The sequence below is a fragment of the Macaca nemestrina genome, chromosome 10, assembly GCF_043159975.1.
Source record: "Macaca nemestrina isolate mMacNem1 chromosome 10, mMacNem.hap1, whole genome shotgun sequence".
In the NCBI taxonomy this organism is placed as follows: Eukaryota; Metazoa; Chordata; class Mammalia; order Primates; family Cercopithecidae; genus Macaca; species Macaca nemestrina.
The window spans coordinates 130,500,125-130,522,038 of NC_092134.1; the positions used below are offsets into that span (position 1 = coordinate 130,500,125).

General features: G+C 43.5%; 1 protein-coding gene and 1 pseudogene across 1 annotated transcript; both read right to left on the bottom strand.

Annotated features, from left to right (window-relative positions):
- Positions 1-1,887: 1,887 nt before the first annotated feature.
- LOC105482373 (ATP-dependent RNA helicase DDX55 pseudogene) lies at positions 1,888-9,521 on the bottom strand (annotated as a pseudogene).
- Positions 5,467-20,835, bottom strand: LOC139356864 (uncharacterized). Its single transcript, XM_071072197.1, has 2 exons — positions 10,113-20,835; positions 5,467-9,587 (listed from the first exon to the last, which is right to left on the bottom strand). The coding sequence occupies exon 1, from the start codon at positions 18,614-18,616 to the stop codon at positions 17,354-17,356; it is 1,263 nt and encodes a 420-aa protein (XP_070928298.1). The 5' UTR covers positions 18,617-20,835; the 3' UTR covers positions 5,467-9,587; positions 10,113-17,353.
- Between the last annotated feature and the right edge of the window lie 1,079 nt (positions 20,836-21,914).

The following is a 21,914-nucleotide window of genomic DNA, read 5'->3' on the forward strand; positions in this document are numbered from 1 at the left end:
AAAAATCTTGTTTTTTTGGAATTTTCTTGTAAGGTGTTTTAAGCATGTGCTTTAAGCATAAACAAAGTAAAAATGTGTTTTTATTCTTATTAATGGCCAGTTTTACAAACATTGAATTCCTTAGACTCTTCTGTAATCAACAACACTGACCTCTGTACTTGCTCACCACTCACTTAGTGCCAATTATTAATTGAGGTGATATTAGGTGTTGAAGATACTATCGTAAAAACACATAGCTTAGTGTGGTATGTATGCATGTATACAAATGACTGCAAGTGAGTGAAAAAAGTGACAATGGTTGTGTGATGAGAATACCATAGGGTCCAAGCAAGGCATGATAAAATGTGTCTTGGTGAGTCAAGGGAGATGTTACAAAGGAACTGAAGTTTAGAAGTAAAGGAGAAATGCCAGACAGAAGAGTGGTGAAATTTCTAGGCTACAAAAACATCACAAGCAAAGCTACAATTACAGAAATGGAATCATTTTTGTCAGTCCATGGTGGCTGTGGGTAAGTTACAAGTAGGAGATTAGTTGGTAATTACCTGGGGAGACTAGATCACAGAAAGTTTTCTCTAAGTATGGGAAATTGAGATTTTATTCTTTAGCTACTGAGAAATAATGGAAGGATTATAAGCAAGGAAAGTTCAGATTGTAAAACGAGAGAACTCATTTTTGCAGTCAGCTGTAGGAATCATTAGCGGTGGTGGGGGGTGGGGTGTGCCTGGGATGTGCCTGAAGTCGAAGTAACCTATTAGAAGGCTAAGTAGTTAGGAGAGGTGACTAGCTTCTCAGTTAGGGCAGTACAGGTCAAGGGGAAGAAGAAGGCAAAGTCTCTCAAAAATGTTTAGAGGAACATCACATGGGAGGGGAAATCTTCCAAAGTTTTATTTTAGGAAACAAGATGCACATTGATACCATAACAGCAGATATTTGATATATTGAAATGGTGATAAAACAGCGTGCTTTGAGGAAGAGAAAGACAAATAATGGTTTCATTAAGCATATCCTTGAGTTTGAGAAGGCTTTGTATGATCCTCTTTCTGTAGACCAAAAAAAAAAAAAAAAAAAAGTGAATCTGGTCTTTAGGATGTATCTAAAGACAAATATTTGGTGTGGTTTTCACCATCTAGGGGAAAACTGGAGGGAGAAGGAAAAAAGTCCAGAAAATGGATAAAAACAGTATTTAAGCAACATTTGATAAAGTATCCCCCAAAAGACTAAGAAGGTATTGTGAGGTAAGGGAAAAATCAGTGGAATCATTTCATTTCAAGAAATCGTATCAAGAATGGTAAGGTAATCTGTAGAATTAGATATCAAAAACAAGTGAAGAAAATTTATACACCTCTATGGAGAAGACTCCAATGCCTGGGCCAACTGTCAAAGTTCATCTTATATTTTACATCATTGGGAGGGAAATAAAGAGAAATAATTCTCAAAATTAATTCAACTACCACATAAATGAGAAGAAGCTTGCTGTTAACCACAGTTTTTTTAGTTTCCTCTATTTGCTAAACATTTTATTATGTGGACAAAAAAAATTAAAAAGGATGTAACTTTCTTTCTTTTTTTTTTTTTTTTTGAAAGGGAGTCTCGCTCTGTCGCCTGGGCTGGAGTGCAGTGGCCGGATCTCAGCTCACTGCAAGCTCTGCCTCCCGGGTTTACGCCATTCTCCTGCCTCAGCCTCCCGAGTAGCTGGGACTACAGGCGCCCGCCACCTCACCCGGCTAGTTTTTTGCATTTTTTAGTAGAGACGGGGTTTCACCGTGTTAGCCAGGATGGTCTCGATCTCCTGACCTCGTGATCCACCCGTCTCGGCCTCCCAAAGTGCTGGGATTACAGGCTTGAGCCACCGCGCCCGGCCGGATGTAACTTTCAAAAATGGTTCTTACTCTTAGAAAGATAATTCTGGTTCAACATAAATATGTACCTAAAACAAGGAAAAAGTGTAAAAATCATATAAATAAATACATAATCATAAAACAGTGCTAAGTAAACTATGGCTCTTAATATTTTTTGATTAAACATTCAGGCCAATAGAGAAAACAATTTAGTGAGTAAGGTTTCTTGAGTAATTGGAAGTACTATAGCAGAGCAATTCCAGTGTGGAAGTGTTCATGTTGGAGATGCATCTTCAACAAGAGTGTGATTTGCCCTCACTAAGAAACAAGATCAAGTGTTATTCAAGGGTGATGCCTAACAAGCACAAACCTTAGCTTTATGTTTGTAATCCCAGCTACTTGGGAGGCTGAGGCAGGAGACTCACTTGAAACCGGGAGGCAGAGGTTGCAGTGAACCAAGACCATTGCACTCCAGCCTAGGCAACAGAGTGAGACTCCAGTTAAAAAAAATTATTGCCAACAACAAGCATTTAAAAGGCATTTTAAAAACATATTTTTACATTTTCTACCAATTACATAAATTTAATGTGACAACTAAGATGGCATGAATTAAACATTTTTATATTCCTAAATCATTAAAAAGCCCAATTAAAAGGATTACCAAACCATTCAGCATGATAAGTTGGCTTGTTTATGAAAATTAGACATTTTTAAGTTAAGTTAAATAGGTTATTCAGCTGTTCAGCTGGAATGTCACACTCTATGTGACCTGTGCTTTATACTGTGCATTTTTTATTGCTCAAATACCACTTGTGCTCAAAAACTGATATTATTAAAGGAATTGTCGAACATGTTAGAAAGACATTTTACTTCGTATAATTTAGAATTATATTTCACCATTCCTCAACTTTAAAATTCTTTTATTAATGACTGAATGCTATTTTTAAACAATCCAACAATTTGGGTTTTTATTTACTTCATTCTAAAGACAAACCCATCAATCCAATAGTTCCCAGGTAATGAATTTGGAAATGAAACCATTAGACTCATCCCTTTTTCCATTTATGCCCAGTTTACACTCACATGTCCATTTCAACTCATTCTTTTGCCCACTTGTGTCCATTTCACAGTTCATTAACATCTATTTGTAAAGGCAGGGTCACAAAGAAGAGAAAATACTTCAAATGTGTTCCCCTGTTTTTATAAAAATTTCTTAGTAAAAAATAGAGAAAGATGAGTAAATGAGCCCTTAATACTTGGACACATTTTAAAATTATCCATTTTTACCAAACCAAACTGTCTTACTAAAAAAATAGGGTAACTGTATTTTAAAAATATTGTCTTCAAAAGTATATTATAAATATATATGCACATATGTATTTATTTGTTCAATTATATTAACTATCCAAATGCTTATTGTTTCTGTTTTTTAGAAGGACGCAGTTTATTCAACAGAAGGCATAAAAATTAGAATTCTGTCTCCGAGAATATGACTTAATTCCTCTGTTTTTCAGCTCTTCACCAATAAAACAATACTGGGGCTATTCTTTTTTTGTGTGTGAGACGGAGTCTCGCTTTGTCACCAGGCTGAGTGCAGTGGCACAATCTCGGCTCACTGCAATGTCCACCTCCCAGGTTCAAGCAATTCTCCTGCCTCAGCCTCCCGAGTAGCTGGGACTACAGACTTGTGCCACCATGCCCAGCTGATTTTTGTATTTTTAGTAGGGATGCGGTTTCACCATGTTGGTCAGGATAATCTCTATCTCTTGACCTTGTGATTTGCCTGCCTTAGCCTCTCAAATGCTGGGATTATAGGCATAAGCCACTGCGTCCGGCCAGGACTATTCTTAACGTAGAATAACTCTAGCACATTAGCCATCTCCACAGGGCATTGAAGGATAACTGAAGTCCAGGGCCAAGAACACTCAGGGAGGTCAGGTGCCTAAAAGTACTAAGGGGCTTTTAAAAATCTAAAACCAAGTATACTTCAGTATCTTAATGTTTGCAAATAACTACAAAATAGCATTAGAAAAAATGAGCTCACACACACACACACACACATATATAACCCATCATAATAAATAAATATTGAAATCTATCATTTACACTCAATTTTATGTTTTCTTCTGTTAGACTACTTCAAGACTGGAATGTTTTTAGTCAAATATTCACGAGTGTGAAATCCTTCATTTCTCCCTAGTCTGAAAGGAGAGCTTTCAGAGATGTGATTCTTTTTGGATGTCTCCTGAAGTTTTGATTTGCAGTAAAAGCAAACAGGAACCATCCACCAAGTTAGGAAACAGTTATGTCCTTATGGGTTTATCTGTGACCCTGGTATCAGCAGTCATCTTCCAAATCTGAGACACTAAATCAGCTGTCTTGATTGTTCTTTTGCCACTTGTCAATAAGTCCTCCTCAAATTCTTCAGTAATTTTGCCTTTAAAAATATTTTTCAAGAGCCCGGAATCATTGAGAAGTTCTTCCATGTCCTCATCTTTGTATCAGAACACGCTTCCCTTTTCGTTATCTCATTCATGTTTTTCTTTTTCTTTTTTGGCCTTCTGCTTTGACCAAGCTTTATTTTTTTAATGAATTTTCTTCTCCCTTCATTTTCTGTTTTTCTCTTTTCTTTGTTGCTCCAGTAATTTCTGCCTCTGCTTTTCTCTAATTTTATCTTTAAGTGAGATAGCGTCTGTATTAATGTCCACAGGCACAAAATCTGGAAACTGCTTTCCTCTCAATTCTGACATCTTGGGCATTTTCAGCAGGGAAAAACCTCGAGCAAGACTTGCAAAATCAAGATTATTTAATCTGAAAATCAGGTTGCACTCCTGCTTTGCATAAACCGGGACATAGGACATAAAAGCTTTCATGCCCTTTTCAAACATAGCTCTTTCTGCCAGGATCATGGACTTGAATTTTGGCAGAAGGTCAGCTGTGTTTTTCTAGAGTTCATCTCCGCCAGGGGGCGTTTCTGGTTAATTGCAAGGAAATTGATGTATGACTCTTCCATGGGTAGGAGGAACACCAGAGCTCTGCCTCTGTAGCTAATGCGGGCTGTGTGGCCACAGCCCTGCACAAAGGCACTTGCATTGTTGGGGTGATTGTACTGCAAAACCCAATTTACTTCAGGAATATTGATTCCTGGGCCACCACATCAGTGCACACTAAAATCCCACTTTGCAATTTGCGGAACCCCATGAAGATCGTATTTCATCTTCCCATGAATGCACACAATCTTCACACTCTTCATCAGCACCTCCAGAGCCTTCCTGTAGTATTCTACACAGGTGCAGGTGCTGAAGAAGACCAGGTGTTGCTCTTGCTTATGACTGTGAAGAAAATGTAGCAGCTGGTTAAATTTCTCATGTGCCTTGCATACTATGTAGTAGTTATCCAGGCTAGAGTGGTCTGGTCACTGCTGGTTGCCACACCCTTCTCCTTCACTGAGACTGGACAGGGTTCCGGAGGCCCACTCTCCCCAAGTTCTCCAATTCCGGCTTCTGAGTGGCAGAGAAAAGGCCTGTTCTCCTCTGCTTTGGCAAAAACTCCAGGATGGTATTTACGCTTGCCTCAAATCTCATGTCCAGAAGTCTGTCTGCCTCATCCAACACCAGGACATGCAGGGATCACCCACAGCTGGCCAGATACAAGCCTTCTGCCTTCCTTCAGAACCTGTCCTCAAGTGGCCTGGAATGGCCACAGTGATGTTCCCACCTTGTTGTTTAAACTCTTAAATTTGGAACAGAGGATGTCCTGGAAAGCAGAGGAGAATCATTTATTTTTTATTTTATTTTATTTTAATTATTTTATTTTTTTGAGATGGAGTTTCACTCTTGTCACTCAGGCTGAAGCGTAATGGCACAATCTCAGCTCACTGCAACCTCCACCTCCCAGGTTCAAGCGATTCTCCGTTTCGGCCTCCTGAGCAGCTGGGATTATGGGCTTCCGCCACCACGCCCAGCTAATTTTTGTATTTTCAGTAGAGATGGGGTTTCGCCATGTTGGCCAGGCTGGTCTTGAACTCCTGACCTCAGGTGATCTGCCTGCCTTGGCCTCCCAAAGTGCTGGGATTACAGGCGTGAGCCACTGCATCTGGCCTAGAATCATTTATTCTGTCTGTCCTTCATAGATGATAAACCAAAGTTTTAAATAGATGTTTCCCCTTATCCTGCCCTCTTTTCCATGTTCAATTTCTCATTTCCTGGTAAGCACATCTGCTCTGGCTGCCTGCGGTCCACTTCCCCACACATGACATTGTCTTGCCTGCCAGTCAGCCTTGACCTACTCTCTCCTAAGCTTTCAAAATGATATGATTCATTTTTCATAAATAAACTTAACATTTCCACATCATCATATCTACCAGTTAGAAGGATAGTAGTCTGATTGCTTCAGTTCACATGTTTTTGGTCTTTAAATAAGCTGTTTATTAACTTATATTTAAATGGCTTCTTCCAGGGAAAGAAAAATTTGACATACTTCTCTCTCTGCTCCTCCCCCTGAAGTATTTGAAGTTTCTTTTTTTAAGTGTGGAAAGAATGCAAAACATAAAATTTACCATCTTAGTCATCTTCAGCATACAGTTTGGTGGCATCGAGCACAGTCACATTGTTGGGCAACTGTCACCACCATTCTTTCACAGATCCTTCTCATCTTCCCAACCTGAAATTCTGTACCCATTAAACATGAACTCGTCATTCCTTCCTCCTCCAGCCCTGGCAAACATTGTTGCATTCTGTATCCCTACGAAATGGATGACTCTAGGTAATGCTTAGAAGTGGGATCATGCAATACGTGTCCTTTCGTGTCTGGCTTATTTCACTTTGCATGATGTCCTCAAGGTTCATCCATGTAGCAGTGTGTGTCACAACATCATTCCCTTTTAAGCCTGGATAATATGCCATTGTATGGATAGACCACATTGCATATCCATTCATTCCTCAGCGAACACTTGGGTTGTTCCCACCTTTGGTCTATTGTGAATAAGTCTTCTGTGAACATGTATGCAGAAATATTAAAAATGATTCATAAAAGATAATTGATTCAACCAATACTTCCTGAGCTTTGCTGTGGGGCAGACACATTGCCAGTAGCCACAATAAACAAGACTGCAGACACAGGCAGCTGCCTCCTGGAGCTCAGAGCTTAAAAGGAAGAGAGACTCAATATGGTGAGGTAACTGTCAGGACTGGAGAAACAGGGTCTCCACGAGCACATGGGCTGGAGCCTGCCCACCTCCCAAAAAATAAAAGGCCCCAGAAAAGTTGTGTGACTTGGTATCTGGGCTCTGAAAAGTCAATTTGGACAAGGTTGTGGGAGCAGGCAGGAGAGGGCAGAGCAGATGGCAGAGACCAGAGGCATCTGAGTCAGAGGACTAAATTTGGGGGTGCAGCCACCCAGGTTGAGGCACACGCAGGAGCCAGAGCAGATGAGGCCAGCCCTGTGAAGCTGTTAACATCTTGGGCTTATCTTAAAATAGTAGGAAGTCACTGAAACATTTCAAGTAGGGAAGTGACAGGATCTGGTCTGCACTGTACACGAACAGCCTGTCTGTGGTGTGAGTGCATTGGACTGCATGAAGGCAAAAGTTCAGACAGGAAGTGACTGTTCACAGCCAAGCCATCAAGGACAGAGGCCTGAGCTCATTGGATAACAGGGAAGGAGATAAGGCACAGCTGGGGGGTTACTGAGCCCAGGAAGTGAGAGAAAAGGTGGCATCGAGGAAAGAAAGCCACATGCTTTTTATAACAAACAGTTAATTATATTTATATAACCAGTGAATATATATAAATATATGTATTTATATATAATTACATAAACATGTGTTGATATATAATTTACATATAAATATAATTTAAATATAGTTATGTTTATACAACCAGTGCATTTATATATATAAATTATATTTATATAACCAGTGAATTATAGGATAAGTAGAGGTGCAGCAAAATATTGATGCTGTTGAGTGGGGTCTGGTGTTCACTTTCCGTTCTTCTCCAAGGATCTGGGGATATCTTGGTCTTGGTATGGTCACATCTTTCTTCGTCAGCCTGATTTGCTGCAACCTGCTAGACCTTCTGATGACCCACATCCAAAAAGCTACCATTTTCAGAGTACAATCTATGCCCCGTGAGCCTCAAAAAAGTCTGTTATGAGTTGAATTGTGTCCCCCCAAAATTCATGTATGGAAGCCCTAATTCCTAATATGACTATTTGAAGATAGGGCCCATAAGGAGGTATAAAGGTTAAATAAGGTTGTAAGCGTGGGACCTTAATCTGATAGGACTGGAGTCTTTATAAGAAGGGGAAGAGACACAAGAGATCTTTCTCTGCATGTGTACAGAGAAGAGGCCACATGAGCAAGAAGGCAGCCATCAACAAGCCAGGAAGAGAGCCCTCCCCGGAAACCAACTCTGACGGCACTTCAATCTCAGACTTCCAGCCTCCAGAACTATGAGAAAATGCATTTCCATTGTTTAAGCCACCCAGTCTGTGGTATTCGGTATGGAAGCCCAGGCAAGCTAATGCATGACCGTAAGAGGTAGGTATTATCATCTCCATTTATAGATGAGGAAACTGAGGCTCAGAGAGATTGACTTGACTAAGATCCACAGATGGTAAGCCGCTCATCCGCTGCCCTGCAGTGGAGGCTTCCTTATAACAAGCCTTTTGTTTTTGCAGAGAATTTTCTGGGCATATCTTTGAAGAACCATGTCTTTACTAACTCTATTTCTAAAGCTCTAGCTGTGACTCTGCCTTACAGCCTGCTGTGCAGATCCACACAACAATGTAACTGCAGGGCCTGCTCTGCAAGATCACCCAGAGCAGGCTTCCCAGTCTCAGAGATGCAGAAATGTGCTGTACTTTCTCTGTCTTCCTGAAGTAGTGAGGAGTTTTATGATAAGCCAGCTATATACTTTTCAACTGGAAGAGTGACTTTGTGGCTAGATGGGATTTCACATGAGTTCCCTGCTTCCTAAGTGAAGCAAGTGCTTCCTTCTGTGACTGTGATGCTGCAAGGTGCACAGAGGAGCCTTGCTGCAAGGTTTCCAGTCACCTTCCTGTAAGTGCCTTGAGTTCCCAAGTGCCTGGCTGTAAGTCCAGTTAAACATGAACCCTACTGAAGCAAGTTTTGAAGTTGTAGTTTGAACCAGATGAACTTATGATTTTTGTAGGTAAGAAATGACCAAATATCAGCAATTTCATGTGAATCAACCTAATGTAGTTGGCCCTTTAACCCTGTCCCCTCCGTCTCATTCTGTCCTCTCAGGCCGCCCTCAGATCACCCCAGATCCCTGGCTTCCTCTTCCGACCCTCCCTGGCAGGGTCGCCATGATGGACGGGAATGGATGCCTGGGAGAGAAGTCCACAAAGGAAGAGAGAGGAAATGGTCAGAGAGGTAGGAGGATAGTGTCGGGGTCCAGAACACATTACCCCAACGTGTGGCCGCTTGGCCTGCTGAATATTTTACACGAGAGGAAATCAGAAAACAACAGGAGCAGGAAGGTCACTCTCTGACCCTTTCTCCCCTGAAGCATGGTCAGAAAGGAATTCTCTGACTTGCCTTGCCTGAAAGTAGGTCGGGAGACCCTCATTCCAGAGAGGTCTTGACTCCATCCCCGCACCGCCTTCTTCCCTGCTGGCCTCATCAAAGCCTCTGCTCGAGGAGGGCTCCATATCCATCTTTAGCAGCTCAGGGTGAATTTATTCCCCAGTCTCTAAGGGCATTTTCCTGTGAAGCTTTGTTCTCTATGACATAAGAGGAGAGGGATGTTTAGAGGAGCTGGGGGAGGAGACCCCAGGGGATTTCCTTGTCCCCACAGATGCATCTCTTTGTGAAGCAAAACACACGCAAAGCACCCGGCAGTGCCCAGCATGCAGTCAGTGCTCATGAAGTGTTGGTTCCCTCTCTGCCCACTGCAGTTGGAACAAACAGCACACAGGGTGCCAGGATTCAGCTTGATGAAGAAAAGCGTAGCCCACATTGCTGCTCTTGGGCCTTGTCCTCCATGTTGCAGCTCAAAGTTAAGGACAGCTCAGGTACCGGCATTGCTTGTGCTATGGATAGGCCAGCACATCCTGTGCCCAGTGGTCCCCAGAAATGCTATTGCCTGGTGACACTCTGCATCTCCAGTTCATCTCCCCGTGCCTCTCCAAAGCCCACTCTACTTCCCTCCCCTCCCAATCCACCTGGAGCTCCCACCTCTCATCTTTCCTTCCCACTGCGGGGCAGGTGGCGATCTGCAGGCATCCCCGAGAGAGAACTGCCCTTACCCTGCCTGAGATCCTCAAAGCCAGGGGCACTGATCCAGCTCTTGGCACTGACAGGATGGACTAGGATCTTTCCCTGATGCCCTCAGGGGTCTGAGGATAAAGTGTGTCAGGCATGCAGGGTCTATAGGAAGCAAGACAGAGGGAGGCACTGAGCTGAGCACAGATAGGAAAAGGAAGAGCTCATGGCCCAGAGCTAAAGAAGACATGACCCAGTGACCAGAAGACCCTGTCCCAGTGGGAAAGGCACATCTTAGTGTGGAAGGGTGTGGAGCTCAGTAGGGATTTAGACTCAGCAAGGATTCAGGCTCATTGCCCTCTTCTCAGGAGAGCAAAATCCTCTAGGTGAGGTTTCCCCTCTGTGTCTTTAATCCAGGGAGCAGGTGTCAGAATCAAGGGCACCATCAAGATAGGATGACAGGAACATCTGAGATGTGCCAAATTTTCAAAGGCCTAGCTGTCACAGCTGGGGGCAGATGGGGGACAGTCTTCTCATGGGTCCACCCTGCCCTATCTGGCACAGCCTAGGACTCTTCGGTCAAAGCTGGCTGTTTCCACCCTCATAGCAATGTCTCTTCTGTTGCCTCTGAGTTAGGCAGGGCGTATGTAATACAAATTTCATAGAAAGGGAAACTGAGGAATGGGGTGGGCTAAGTGACTTGGGCCAGAGGATAAGTGCCTTGGGGTCAGGACTCAGATCTCCTTGGATCCAACAGCAGATGTCTTCTCCCACATGGAACTCTCTCCCTAATCTTAACACTTCCATGGCTCCATGGTTTAATCGGCCATCACAGGAGGATGAAGCCACAGAAATTGCATGCATGTTCACATGTGTGTATGTGTACATATTTGTGCATGCATGTATGTGTATGTGTGCATGAGTAATGTGTGCATGTGTGCTGAGCAAAGCGGGGGAGGGTTGGCAGTTCCTGATGATTTTCTCCATCTTGAACATTGTGGTGCTTTTCCTGGGAGATCCAGACAACCATGGTGTGTCAGCAGGAGGGGTCTCAGGACAAAACCTATGAAGTGAAGATGAACAATGACACAGGCCTGCATTGAGCCCAGCCTCCTCCCCACAGAGATATGAGCTCTGTTGCCCTCTTCCCAGGTTGGCCTCAGTGTGGGAATGGGTTTGGGGAGGCAGGGCCAGGTCTCTGAGATCCCACCTCCGGCTGATTTGCAGGAGGAGAGGAGATCACAGAGAAAAATCTGTACAGCCCATCTCTCTCTCTCTCTCTCTCTCTCTTTCTCTCTCTCTCTGTGTGTGTCTCTCTTATACACACACACACACACACACACACACACACACAGACACACAGAGCCCTTTTTTGTTTGGCCTTTTCACCAGGAGCACTTCTAAACATTGCCTCTTAAATCTTTTAGGCTGTAACCAACAGACATAAATCTATTTTCTGGTGAGACTCAGTGCACACATACAGATGTTGACAGTTAAACAATGTTTCAAGACAGTACTTATAATAAAACTGCCCAGAAGAGGGCACTGGTGGCAAATCTAGGCCTGAGTTTTTGTCCTTGCTGGAATTTTTTGAAGTATTTTAGCTACAGATCTAGATTCGTTAGAAAGTTGTGACATCCACTTGGTCAGTTATAATGGGCCCTTAAAAGAATAGCATAGCATAGGATAGCATAGCATAGCGTATCAAAATAGAAACCATCAGAGTGCATCAAATTTTACAAAGGTAAGTACTGTGTTGTGCAAGACTTGCTTAATTGCCAATATCTCTATGTATCTAGGGGATCTCTTTGTGAAACATCTTTATGACTGTGGGTGGCATTCACAGCAGTTTGAGACACACAGTTTCAGAAGCTTTTCTGAAAGGACTTTAGAGTGAGAAAGGACTAGCCTTGTAGGCTTTTGAAGACAGGAGAGGTGTGGCTGGAGGTGGTGGGAGGGGGCACCAGGCCCCTCTCCCTGGGGATTGTGGGGAACAGCAACCAGGCCAGCACAGCATGTGGCTTCCAGGGGTCCCAGTGCTTTCTTCTTGGGAACTGGTGGGAGGATTAGCAGAGATGCCTCCTTTTCCTCTGGCATAGAGAGAAGAATCTAGTGAGTAAGGAAAAACATGGAAATATCCCAACCAGTGACTCTTGACAGATCACTCAACCTTCCTGTGCCTTTGTGTCCCCGCCAGAAAATGGGGCGGTGGGGGTGACAGAACTACTTTTCTAACTCAATGAAACATAGCCACCATAAAACCAAGATAAATAATCTGATATTCCTTATGAGATGCTGTTCTCTACATTGATTATTAGAGAGTACAAATTAATACATGACCACCTACCTTAGAAATCAGAAAAGCCTATATTTAACATATTTTCATCCTTCTGGAGTTCTTGGTACTCTCAGGGACTCTGCTGTGTCATGAAGAACCTGCTTTCTATCCTCAGGGAGATCCCACAAACTAGGAAACCAGAAGGGTCTCAGAAGAGGAAGATAATACAGACAGTTTCTCACTAATCTCCCCCAGAATGGTACAACCCTGAGGGGTACAGGCTTCAGAGAAGGTTGAGAACAGGGTGACCTTAATGGGTACCACGCACAAGATCAAACAAACAGAAGTGTGCTCTGCAAGAGTGGGGGTGATATGCAAAAGAAAAAAATATAATAGGGAGGCCTTACCTGGCTGAGAATGAGAATAAGGCTTGCAGGCATAAACACGTGTGGTCTTTGCACAAACAGCCTTCCTGCACACCTGTAAATACTCCAAGTCTCTATACTGTGCCAGGAACAGGTGTGAAGTCACCCTCACAGGTGTGGGGTGGCACCATGGATCAGCGAGACCGTGGTCTTGTCTGGAAAATGGGGTTGGAGTGCAATAGTGCTTCTTGGACTGCAGGCTGAACCAGTAGGGATTGTGAATTGTGAATTGATTTTTTTAAAAAAATAGAAGAGACTAAAGTAGAGTAGGACTCACCAGGGTGCAATACATGCACCTAAGGTAAATAAAGGGCATGAAGTTTCATTTCATTAGGTGCGTCTGTACATGATGAGGATGTGTCAGATCTATGTCTTATTGAGTCAAGGCCTAGAAACCATAGAGTAGATGCCCACTGGGGTCCCTTTTAGCCCTGCTGTTCACCTACTGAGTGATTATAGGATGCTTGTAGGCAGTTGCTTATGCGCTCCTGCTGATGAGGCAGGTGTCAGGGAACACAGAAATCAGGGGCCTGAGAAGACCTCTTTAAAGCCCCAGGGGAGTCCAATAGTTGCTCACAGAGGCTGGGCTAATTTTGTTTTTTAAAGAAGACCAGGCTCTGGGGTAAATACCAGCACAGAGAGGACTGGGGAGGGTGAAGGCAGGCAAACAAGGGGCATATTATGACTCCCTCTGTGTATTTTCCTATTTCATGGAAGAATGTGTTCAGCTCACTACCCACAGTGACCAGTGTGTGGAGCAGCTGACGTCTCAAGGATTTACTGTGGGAAAATGAGAAAAGGGCGCTTTTCATCTGTTGGTGTTTTTCCAGCCGTATCAGCCTACCTCGCGGGATGTGAGTGTGTGTGCCACCCTGTCCCCCGTCTACTGATGTTCCTCCCCTTGTGCTGCCCAGGTGCCATGTGACACAGGCTCCTGTGCAAAGGCAGATGGGAAAGCCCTAACCTCACTCACAGGGCAGCCCTCAGTCACCCAAGTCCAGGTTCTTCAGCAGCCACAATTTTAGGAATTTGTAGGGAAAGATATGAGGGAAAGAAGTGTCCTACAACTGTCAGGGATGAGGCACCTTTCTCTGTCCCTAAGCACATCTTCCTCTTCCTGCTGCCTCCCCAGCCCCAGCTCCCTTTCCTCCCCACAGCCTGGTGAGAGGGATGGTGCACTGAAGGAAGTCCAATGGGCAGATGCTTACACAGCTTCTTTGTGAAGCCACTTTTAGTTTTAACGTAATTCATTAATTTATTTTTATGACAAAGCAATGAAACATTTCTTTGTGAAGCCAGATATCAACGTAACAGGTAAATGGGTTTCTGCCTCATCTCCACATTGTTGGGCGGATGCTTGCACACCCCCCACCACACACTCTTAAGGCCCAAAGTTGAGTTCTAGATGAGGGAATTTCCTGCTACTGGAAGGGCAGGCACTGTGTAGACAACCATGGAAAGAGAGAGCCAGAGTGACTTCCTTGTGTAGAAAAGTGACTTCCTTGGGGGGAAGAAAACCCAGAAATAATACAAAGTCAACATATGAAACTAAATTCAATATTTATATGCTAGTGATAAATAACTGGAAATTTAAAATTTTGCAAAAATTCCATTTATAATACCTCTGAAAAATGAAATTTTTAGGTATATAAGAATCTGTATTCTGAAAACCAAAAATGCAATAAACAAAATCAAAGAAAGCCCAAACAAATGAAGAGATATATTCATGGATGGGAAGACTCAATGTAGTAAAAATTTTAATTCTTCCAAAATTGATCTATTCCTTTAAAACAAATCCACCAAAATCTCAGCACAGGATATTCTGTCTATATAGACAAACTGATGCCTAAATTTATATGCAAAGGTAAAAATAAAGAGATGAATTCAGTAGGAGGAGTTGTGCTACACAATTTTAAGTTCTACTCTGATGTTAGAGGAGTCATGACAGTGTGTTTTTTGGGGAAGGACTGGATATAGAGACCAGTGGAACAGAATACAAAGTCCAGAAGTGGATCTACACAAACACAGCCAAGTGATTTCTAACAAATGCAACTCAATAGAGAAAGGAGAATCTTTCACCAAATGCTATGGGAACAATGGCATTTTCATGTGCAAAATTTGAACCTCAACTTAAAATTCCTATCTTATATCAAAATTAATTTCAGTGGATCACAGATTTAAATTTAACATGGAAAGCTATTGAACTTTTAGAAGAAAACAGGTGAAAGTTTCAACACCTAGTTCTTAGACATGACACAAAAAAATTCATGGAAGGAAAAACTGGTAACGTGGACTTCCAAAAAATTTAGGACTCTTGCTCTGTGAAGAATCCTATTAAGAGGACAAAAAGAAATGCTACAGACTGAGTGAAAACATCTTCAAACTATATAACAAAGGACTTATAAATAGAATCTATGAAAACCTCTCCAAACTCAACACATTTTAAAACACTGTCCCATGAGAAAATGGTCAAAAGACATGAAAAGACATTTCACCAAGGAAAGAATGTGATCAGCAAATATGCATATATAAATATGATCAGAATCATTAGCCATTAAGGAAATGCAAATTAAAACCACAATGGGCTACCACTACGCCTGTTAGAATGGATAAGATAAAAAATGACACAAAATGTTAGCAAGAACGCAAAGAAACTGGATGTCTCATACATCGTGGGCATGACTAGAACACGGTATAGTCACTCTGAAAAATATTTTGGCAATTTCTTAGAAAATCAAACTTGCACTTCTCATGTGACCCGGCGATTATATTCTTTGGCATTTATCCCAAAGAAGGAAAAGTTCTCTCTCCTTAGAAGAAAAGACCACTTAGTATTGTGGAAGAATGTCGCTTTTTGCTGAGACTTGAGGAATGAAGGAAAACTGATTTTCTGCTTTTTATGCCAGACAAACAACAAAACAACCACCAAAAAAAAAAAAAAAAAAAAAAAAAAAAAAAAAAAAAAGAAGAAGAAGAAGAAGAAAAAACAAAGAAAGAAAAACAGGTGAAACTGAGGGAAGTGCAAATGGGTCTTTGAAGGAATTGGGGTAGAAAACTGAATCTTTTTGGGACTTGAATCAAATGTTGTAGGTCTGCCAAGCTAGATCATCTTGAATCTTTCCTCTTGGATTCTATGGTTCTGGTCAGCCTACACTGTGAGCTAACATGCCCTAACTTTACTTCTTTAAGTCCACAACAGATGAGAGAAAAAAAAAAGTTTTAATGAATACAGCAAATCTTCAGTTATCCCTCAGATTTGAAGCACACGTGAGACTGAATGAAGATGAGGTCCTCAGCTCCACTTTACCCCTCTCCATCGCCTTGAGCATCACCATTGTGAAGGCCAAATGCTGACCAGGTACGATTTCCCTCTCACTGGTCTTCCATGCAGTTTCCCATCACCTGTCTAATCAGAGAAGGAAAGCTGACATGGCCACAGACTTTTCAGTACAGAGGAGAGAACATTCCAGCCCTTTTAAGGCTTCTTCCCATATTTCTAGTTCATCAACCTCCTGAGTGAAGAAAGAGCTTGAGGTCCTATGTCCTGGGAGGATAACAGTTCTCTCATGACCCACGGTGAGATTTTAGTGATCAGCAAATAGCCAAAAGGAAACAAGTTTTGCAATTGCTGGTCCTAACAGGAAGATTTAAACAGGCATGACAACCGAATATCAACTCCATCTGCCAACCATCCCCCATGTCATTGTTCCCTTTCCACGATGGCCAACCCTACTGCGTGAAAATCCTCCTTGAGTCAGAGGAAAATGCTATTACCGGACGGAATCCTCAAGGTATATGTGAGTTCTTCATTGGTTTGATGGGTGGTTCCTTGCAACATTTCAACTCCTTTGGCTCACTTCGAAGTGAGCACCCCACTTTGGGGGTTGCTTAGAAGAAAGGCGCTCACTTGGTCAGAGCAGATAAAACTTCCCCAAATGAGCCACTCTTGGCTGTGACTCCCACTGCACCAGGTAAAGAGCCACACTTTCTCTTCCTTTGCCTCCAGTTCCCCTATTTTCTCACATCACTCTTGCTTTTCAGCTTTGTCCTCCACCTTCTGAATTCCCCTCTACTCCAGTCCTACATTTCCTTGCCCCAGCCCTTTTAAAGCTCTTCATATGCCTCCACGTCTCTGACTTTTTCATATCTCACTCCCCATTCAAATACTTCTACTACTTAAACTCTCTTCCAAAATTTTTCTAACTTAAAAAAATATTTCAATTGTTCTATTTTCTTCAGTTTGATCTTCACTCCAACTTCCTTCTAGTCTAGTCCCTTTAAATGCTGCCAGATCCCAATATCCCCAATCGCTTAAATATCCCCTTTCTTTCACCTTTTGCCCCTACTGATGATCTGGTTACTCCTTGTTGCGCCAACATTCCCCAAAACCTTCTCAAACACTGATATTTTTCCCTTTCCCCCCAAATCTGTGAGACTTCTGCCCCCAAGCATCTTCTCACCCCCCTCACGCCGCATCACCCAGGTCCTTTAGACTCCCATGCACCCGATTTCTCCATCTCCCCCTCACACCCACTTGCTTCCCTTGCTCCCACCACAGCAGTGCCCATCTGCTCTTCGGCGCTCACTCAGATCTTCTGCTCAGGACGCCCTTGCCGAGGGCGCGGGAGAGTCTTGCTGCAGGGGGGCTTCGGGGGCAGTGCAACAACCCGGGGGGACCTTTCTTCTCCTTGTTGGCCTGGACCCCAGGTGTTTCCGGGTGCTGATGGGACGACTGGGGTGTGTGAGCTCTGCCGCCAGGTCGCGGCTGGGGTTGCTCCAGGAGCTGTCCGTGGTTTTGAAACAGTGCCTGCTCGGGCGCGGACTGCGGCCGGGCGAACGAGCGCTGTCCGTGGTCCTGAAGAGGTGCCTGAGTCACTGCGGTGGCGGTAGCGGTGTCTAGGAGGCCGGCAGCGGGGATGACTACCAGGGAAGGAATCCGAGCGGAGGCTGCGCTTGCGGCAGCTGCTGATGCTCCCACAGGCTGCGATTCTCGGCGCTCAGCTCGTCCAGCCGCCGCTCCAGCTCTTCGGAGCTCTGGCGCTGGATGTGGACGAGGCTCTGTTGGTCCAGCACCATGGCCCTGAGCTCCTTGAGGTAGAGCCGGGCGCACCGGATTCTCCAGAAGTCTCTTCAAGTCGCTCGCCAGCCGCTTGCGCCCTTCCTGCGCCGGGGCGGGCGGCGGGGAGCGCGAGGGCGCGAGATCCCAGCAGCCCAGCGGTCGGCTCCCTTCCTTCTCTCCCTGGCCTAGCCTCCCTCTCGCCTCAGGGGCCGCGTCACCGCCATCCTGACCTTCACACACCAACCGTGGAGCTGGGTCATGACCCAGGGCAGCCCTTCCTGTGTCTTGGAGTCCAGAGGAGGCTCTGCTACTCGCCGGGCATAGAGAAGAGGGAGGAGGCGAGCAAGAGGTTCCGGCGTGGGAGGGAAGCAGGATAAACGCAAGTGACCGCAGAAGGATGGTGAATCTGACTGGCGAGAGGCAAAAATGAGTGAGTGAGTGAGTGAGTGACTGAAAAGGAATCAGCGATACTTGGAAGGTGCGGTCGGGCCAGTAGGAGACGAGAAACAGATAAGAAAGAAAGAGAAGGGGAGAGACTGGCAGAGAAGAAGCAGAAAAAGGGAAAGTGGGGCAAAGAGAGAGAGAAATGTGCTGGAGGAGAGGAAGGTGTGGGGCTCCGAAGGGGCTAATTTTTTCCCCTGGCCCAGTCCTTCCAGAGGCTGGGGTCCATCTAGAGGCCTGCTGAGAAGAGGCCACACTGGCCTCTTTTGCTCGCAACAATCCATTCTGCCGGAGAATTCCCTGGAACGTAAGGATCCTGGAGCTCCAGGGGACCCTAGAGAACATCTGGTCCTGCTCTTTCCTTCACCCATGAGGAAAGGTGGGGTGGGAAGGCTGTTCATGCTAGGTTTTCTCTGGGAATGAGACCTCAGGACAGTTTTGGCAGTTCCAACTAGGAACACAAACTAAATAGACCAGGCCCTCTTTGGCAAGGGATAATGCTTCCAGAAACTTCTGAATAGATCTTTCTCTTTGACAAACATTTATGAACTGCACGCTATTACCAAACATTGGGTTAGACGGTGGTAAGATAAGGATTAGTAGAATGGAATATTTGGCTTCTTAAAGCTTATACATAAGTGGGTGAAGTGAGTCATAGTTAATTTTGATGCATGGTGGTGGTGGTGGTGATAAGGTAGAGGTTTGCTCAGAGTGCTATAGGAGCCAGCAGCTGGGAGATCCAGGAATGCTTCTTGGAAGAAGCGACCCTTGAGGTGGCAAGGGTTTTCTAGGAAGGGGGAAGACAGCATGAGCAAAAGCTTAGAGATATTGATAATCATGGACTAAATCATTCATTCATTTCTACAATAATTTTATGTAAAGTACCCATCAGATGCAAAGTAATGTACTAGGATCTCTGCAGGCTACACCTGACATAGATACAAAATTATTGTTTTTGTAATCAAATTGATTCGAGTCTATATAATAGATATGGCATACACATGAGTAAGTAAAATACAAGTCAAATTTTTGTAAGAGCTCTTCAAACCAAGTGCCACAGAGTTTAAGGGAGGGGGAGGTTTCATTTGACTATGATGATCTGATAAGTTCTAATGGAGGTGTTATTCAACCTGGACCATGAAGGATGAGAAGGGTTTCAACAGGTAGAGAGAACAGTGGGCCAGATATGGGGAAGATATAGCAGGAAGAAAAAAAAGACTAATGAATGGAAACAAGGCAGTATTTTCTCCTCCCACAATGACAACTGTCTTTCTAGTGCTCTCCATTCTGTCTAAAGCTCTTCCTTATCCTGAATCGTTATGTGCCCACATCTTGTCCTACCAAGGTTACAGATAAATGCCACTTATGCCAGGGGTAGCTTCCTTTTTCTTTCCTTTGATTCTCATAGCTCCTTACCTATATCCTTCTCTGGCTTTTATCACTGTCTCTGTTGTGTAGTTATTTGCGTAGTTTTGTACAGACACTGCAAACTCTTTGCGGGAAAGAATTAGCGCCTATTAAACCTGAGCACCTGCCCCACACGGCAACCTGCACTAAGTCAGAGGCCTTGGGCACAATGGGCATTCAAAAATATTTGATCTTGTCTGGAGGGACACAGTCTTAGAAAACGGCACTTTTCCCCTGAGGGCCTGGAAGTCTCACTTTTCACATGATAGGGTAAGATATTTGGTTGTGTGTATGTGTTTACATATACATATCTATATTAGATATACATGTGGTTACACATGTATGTGTATGTATATACTACATAATGTACTTTTTCTACATGTGTATATAATCAACAATAAAATGTTTCAAATTTGAGATTATTCAATGAAAGTATCTCTAGATTTCTTTTTTATCTCTGACATTTTAAACATGTACATTTTAAAATCGTAACTCCAGGATAACTTGATGAGAGCAGAAGGGATTTGAGGGAGGCTTTAATGTCCAAAGACCACCTGCAAGGCATTGGACTTTTCTAATCTTTGGCTCATGCCTGTAATTCCAGCACTTTGGGAGGTTGAGGCGGACAGACCATTTGAGGCCAGGAGTTAGAGACCAGCCTGGCCAACACTGTGAAATCCCATCTCTATTAAAACTATATATATATACAAAATTAACCGGGGGTGGTAGCACAGGCCTGTAATACCAGCTACTTGGGTGGCTGAGGCAGAAGAATAGTTTGGACCCTGGAACCGGGGGTTGTAGTGAGCTAAGATTGTGCCACTGCATTCCAGCCTGGGCAACAAGCGAGACTCTGTCTAAATAAATAAATAAATAAAGGAGTTCTTATCACTGGATGTAGTGTCTCATGCCTGTAATCCCAGCACATTGGGAGGCTGGGGTAGGATTATCACTTGAGATCAAGAGTTCTGAACTAGCCAGGGCAACATAGAAAAGACCCTGTGTATATGAAAATAAAAATAAAAAAAATATGGGTGTGGTGATGTGCACCTGTAGTTCCAGCTGTTCAGGAGGTTGAGGTGGGCAGGTTGCTGGAGCCCAGGAGGTTGAGGCCATAGTGAACCATGATCATGCCATAGCCCTCCAGCCTGGGTGACAGAGACCCTGTTTCAAAAAAAAAAAAAGAGTCCTTATCTTTTAAAGATACATATTAAGATATTTACAAATGAAATTATATGATGTCCCAGGATTTGCTTTAAAATAATGAGAGGAGGAAAAGTGGGTGAGAGTACACAGGAAACAAGATTAGCCATGAGTTAACAAATATTTAAATCTGCTGATGAGGAGGTGAAAGCTCATTACACTATCCTCTTGTATAACATACTCCAAATACAAAGTTTTTCTAAAAATCTGCTTCGTGGGTTTGTAGTGAGCATTGAATAAGGTCATGTATACAGAGTGGTTTATTACCACGGCTAACGGGTAGTCAGCACTCAAACATTGTTTTTAGTTTTGTATAGTCTTTTTCCATTAACCACACCCAAAAGAGGTAGATTATTTACACCAAGAACCCTGGCCCATAGACCTTTGTCCACTTGGAGGTAATTTATTGAAATTTGAGGTTTAGGATGAGGAAATGCCAGCCTTCAGAGTCCAAGGCCTATTGTACAACAGCAGAGCCAACAGTCCCAAATGCCTCCCTAGCATGACTAGTAAGTAGGATCACTTTTCTCTCGCCTTGTAGGCATACTTGAGATCATTCACTATGTTTCATTCATTTCTTATGTGCCAGGTATTGGGTGCTAGGGATCCATAATACAGTGGACCCTTAATTGACTGGAAGCATCACTTTCTTTTTTTTAATTATTATATTTTAATTTCTAGGGTACATGTGCACAACGTGCAGGTTTGATACCTAGGTATACATGTGCCATGTTAGTTTGCTGCACCCATCAACTCATCATTTACATTATTTCTCCTAATACTACCCCTCCCCCAGCATCCTACCCCCCAACAGGCCCTGGTGTGTGATATTCCCTGCCCTGTGCCCAAGTGATCTCATTGTTCAGTTCCCACCTATGAGTGAGAACATGTGGTGTTTGGTTTTCTGTCCTTGTGATAGTTTTTTGAGAATGATGAATTCCAGCTTCATCCATGTCCCTGCAAAGGACATGAACTCATGCTTTTTTATGGCTGCATAGTATTCCATAGTGTATATGTGCCACATTTTCTTAAT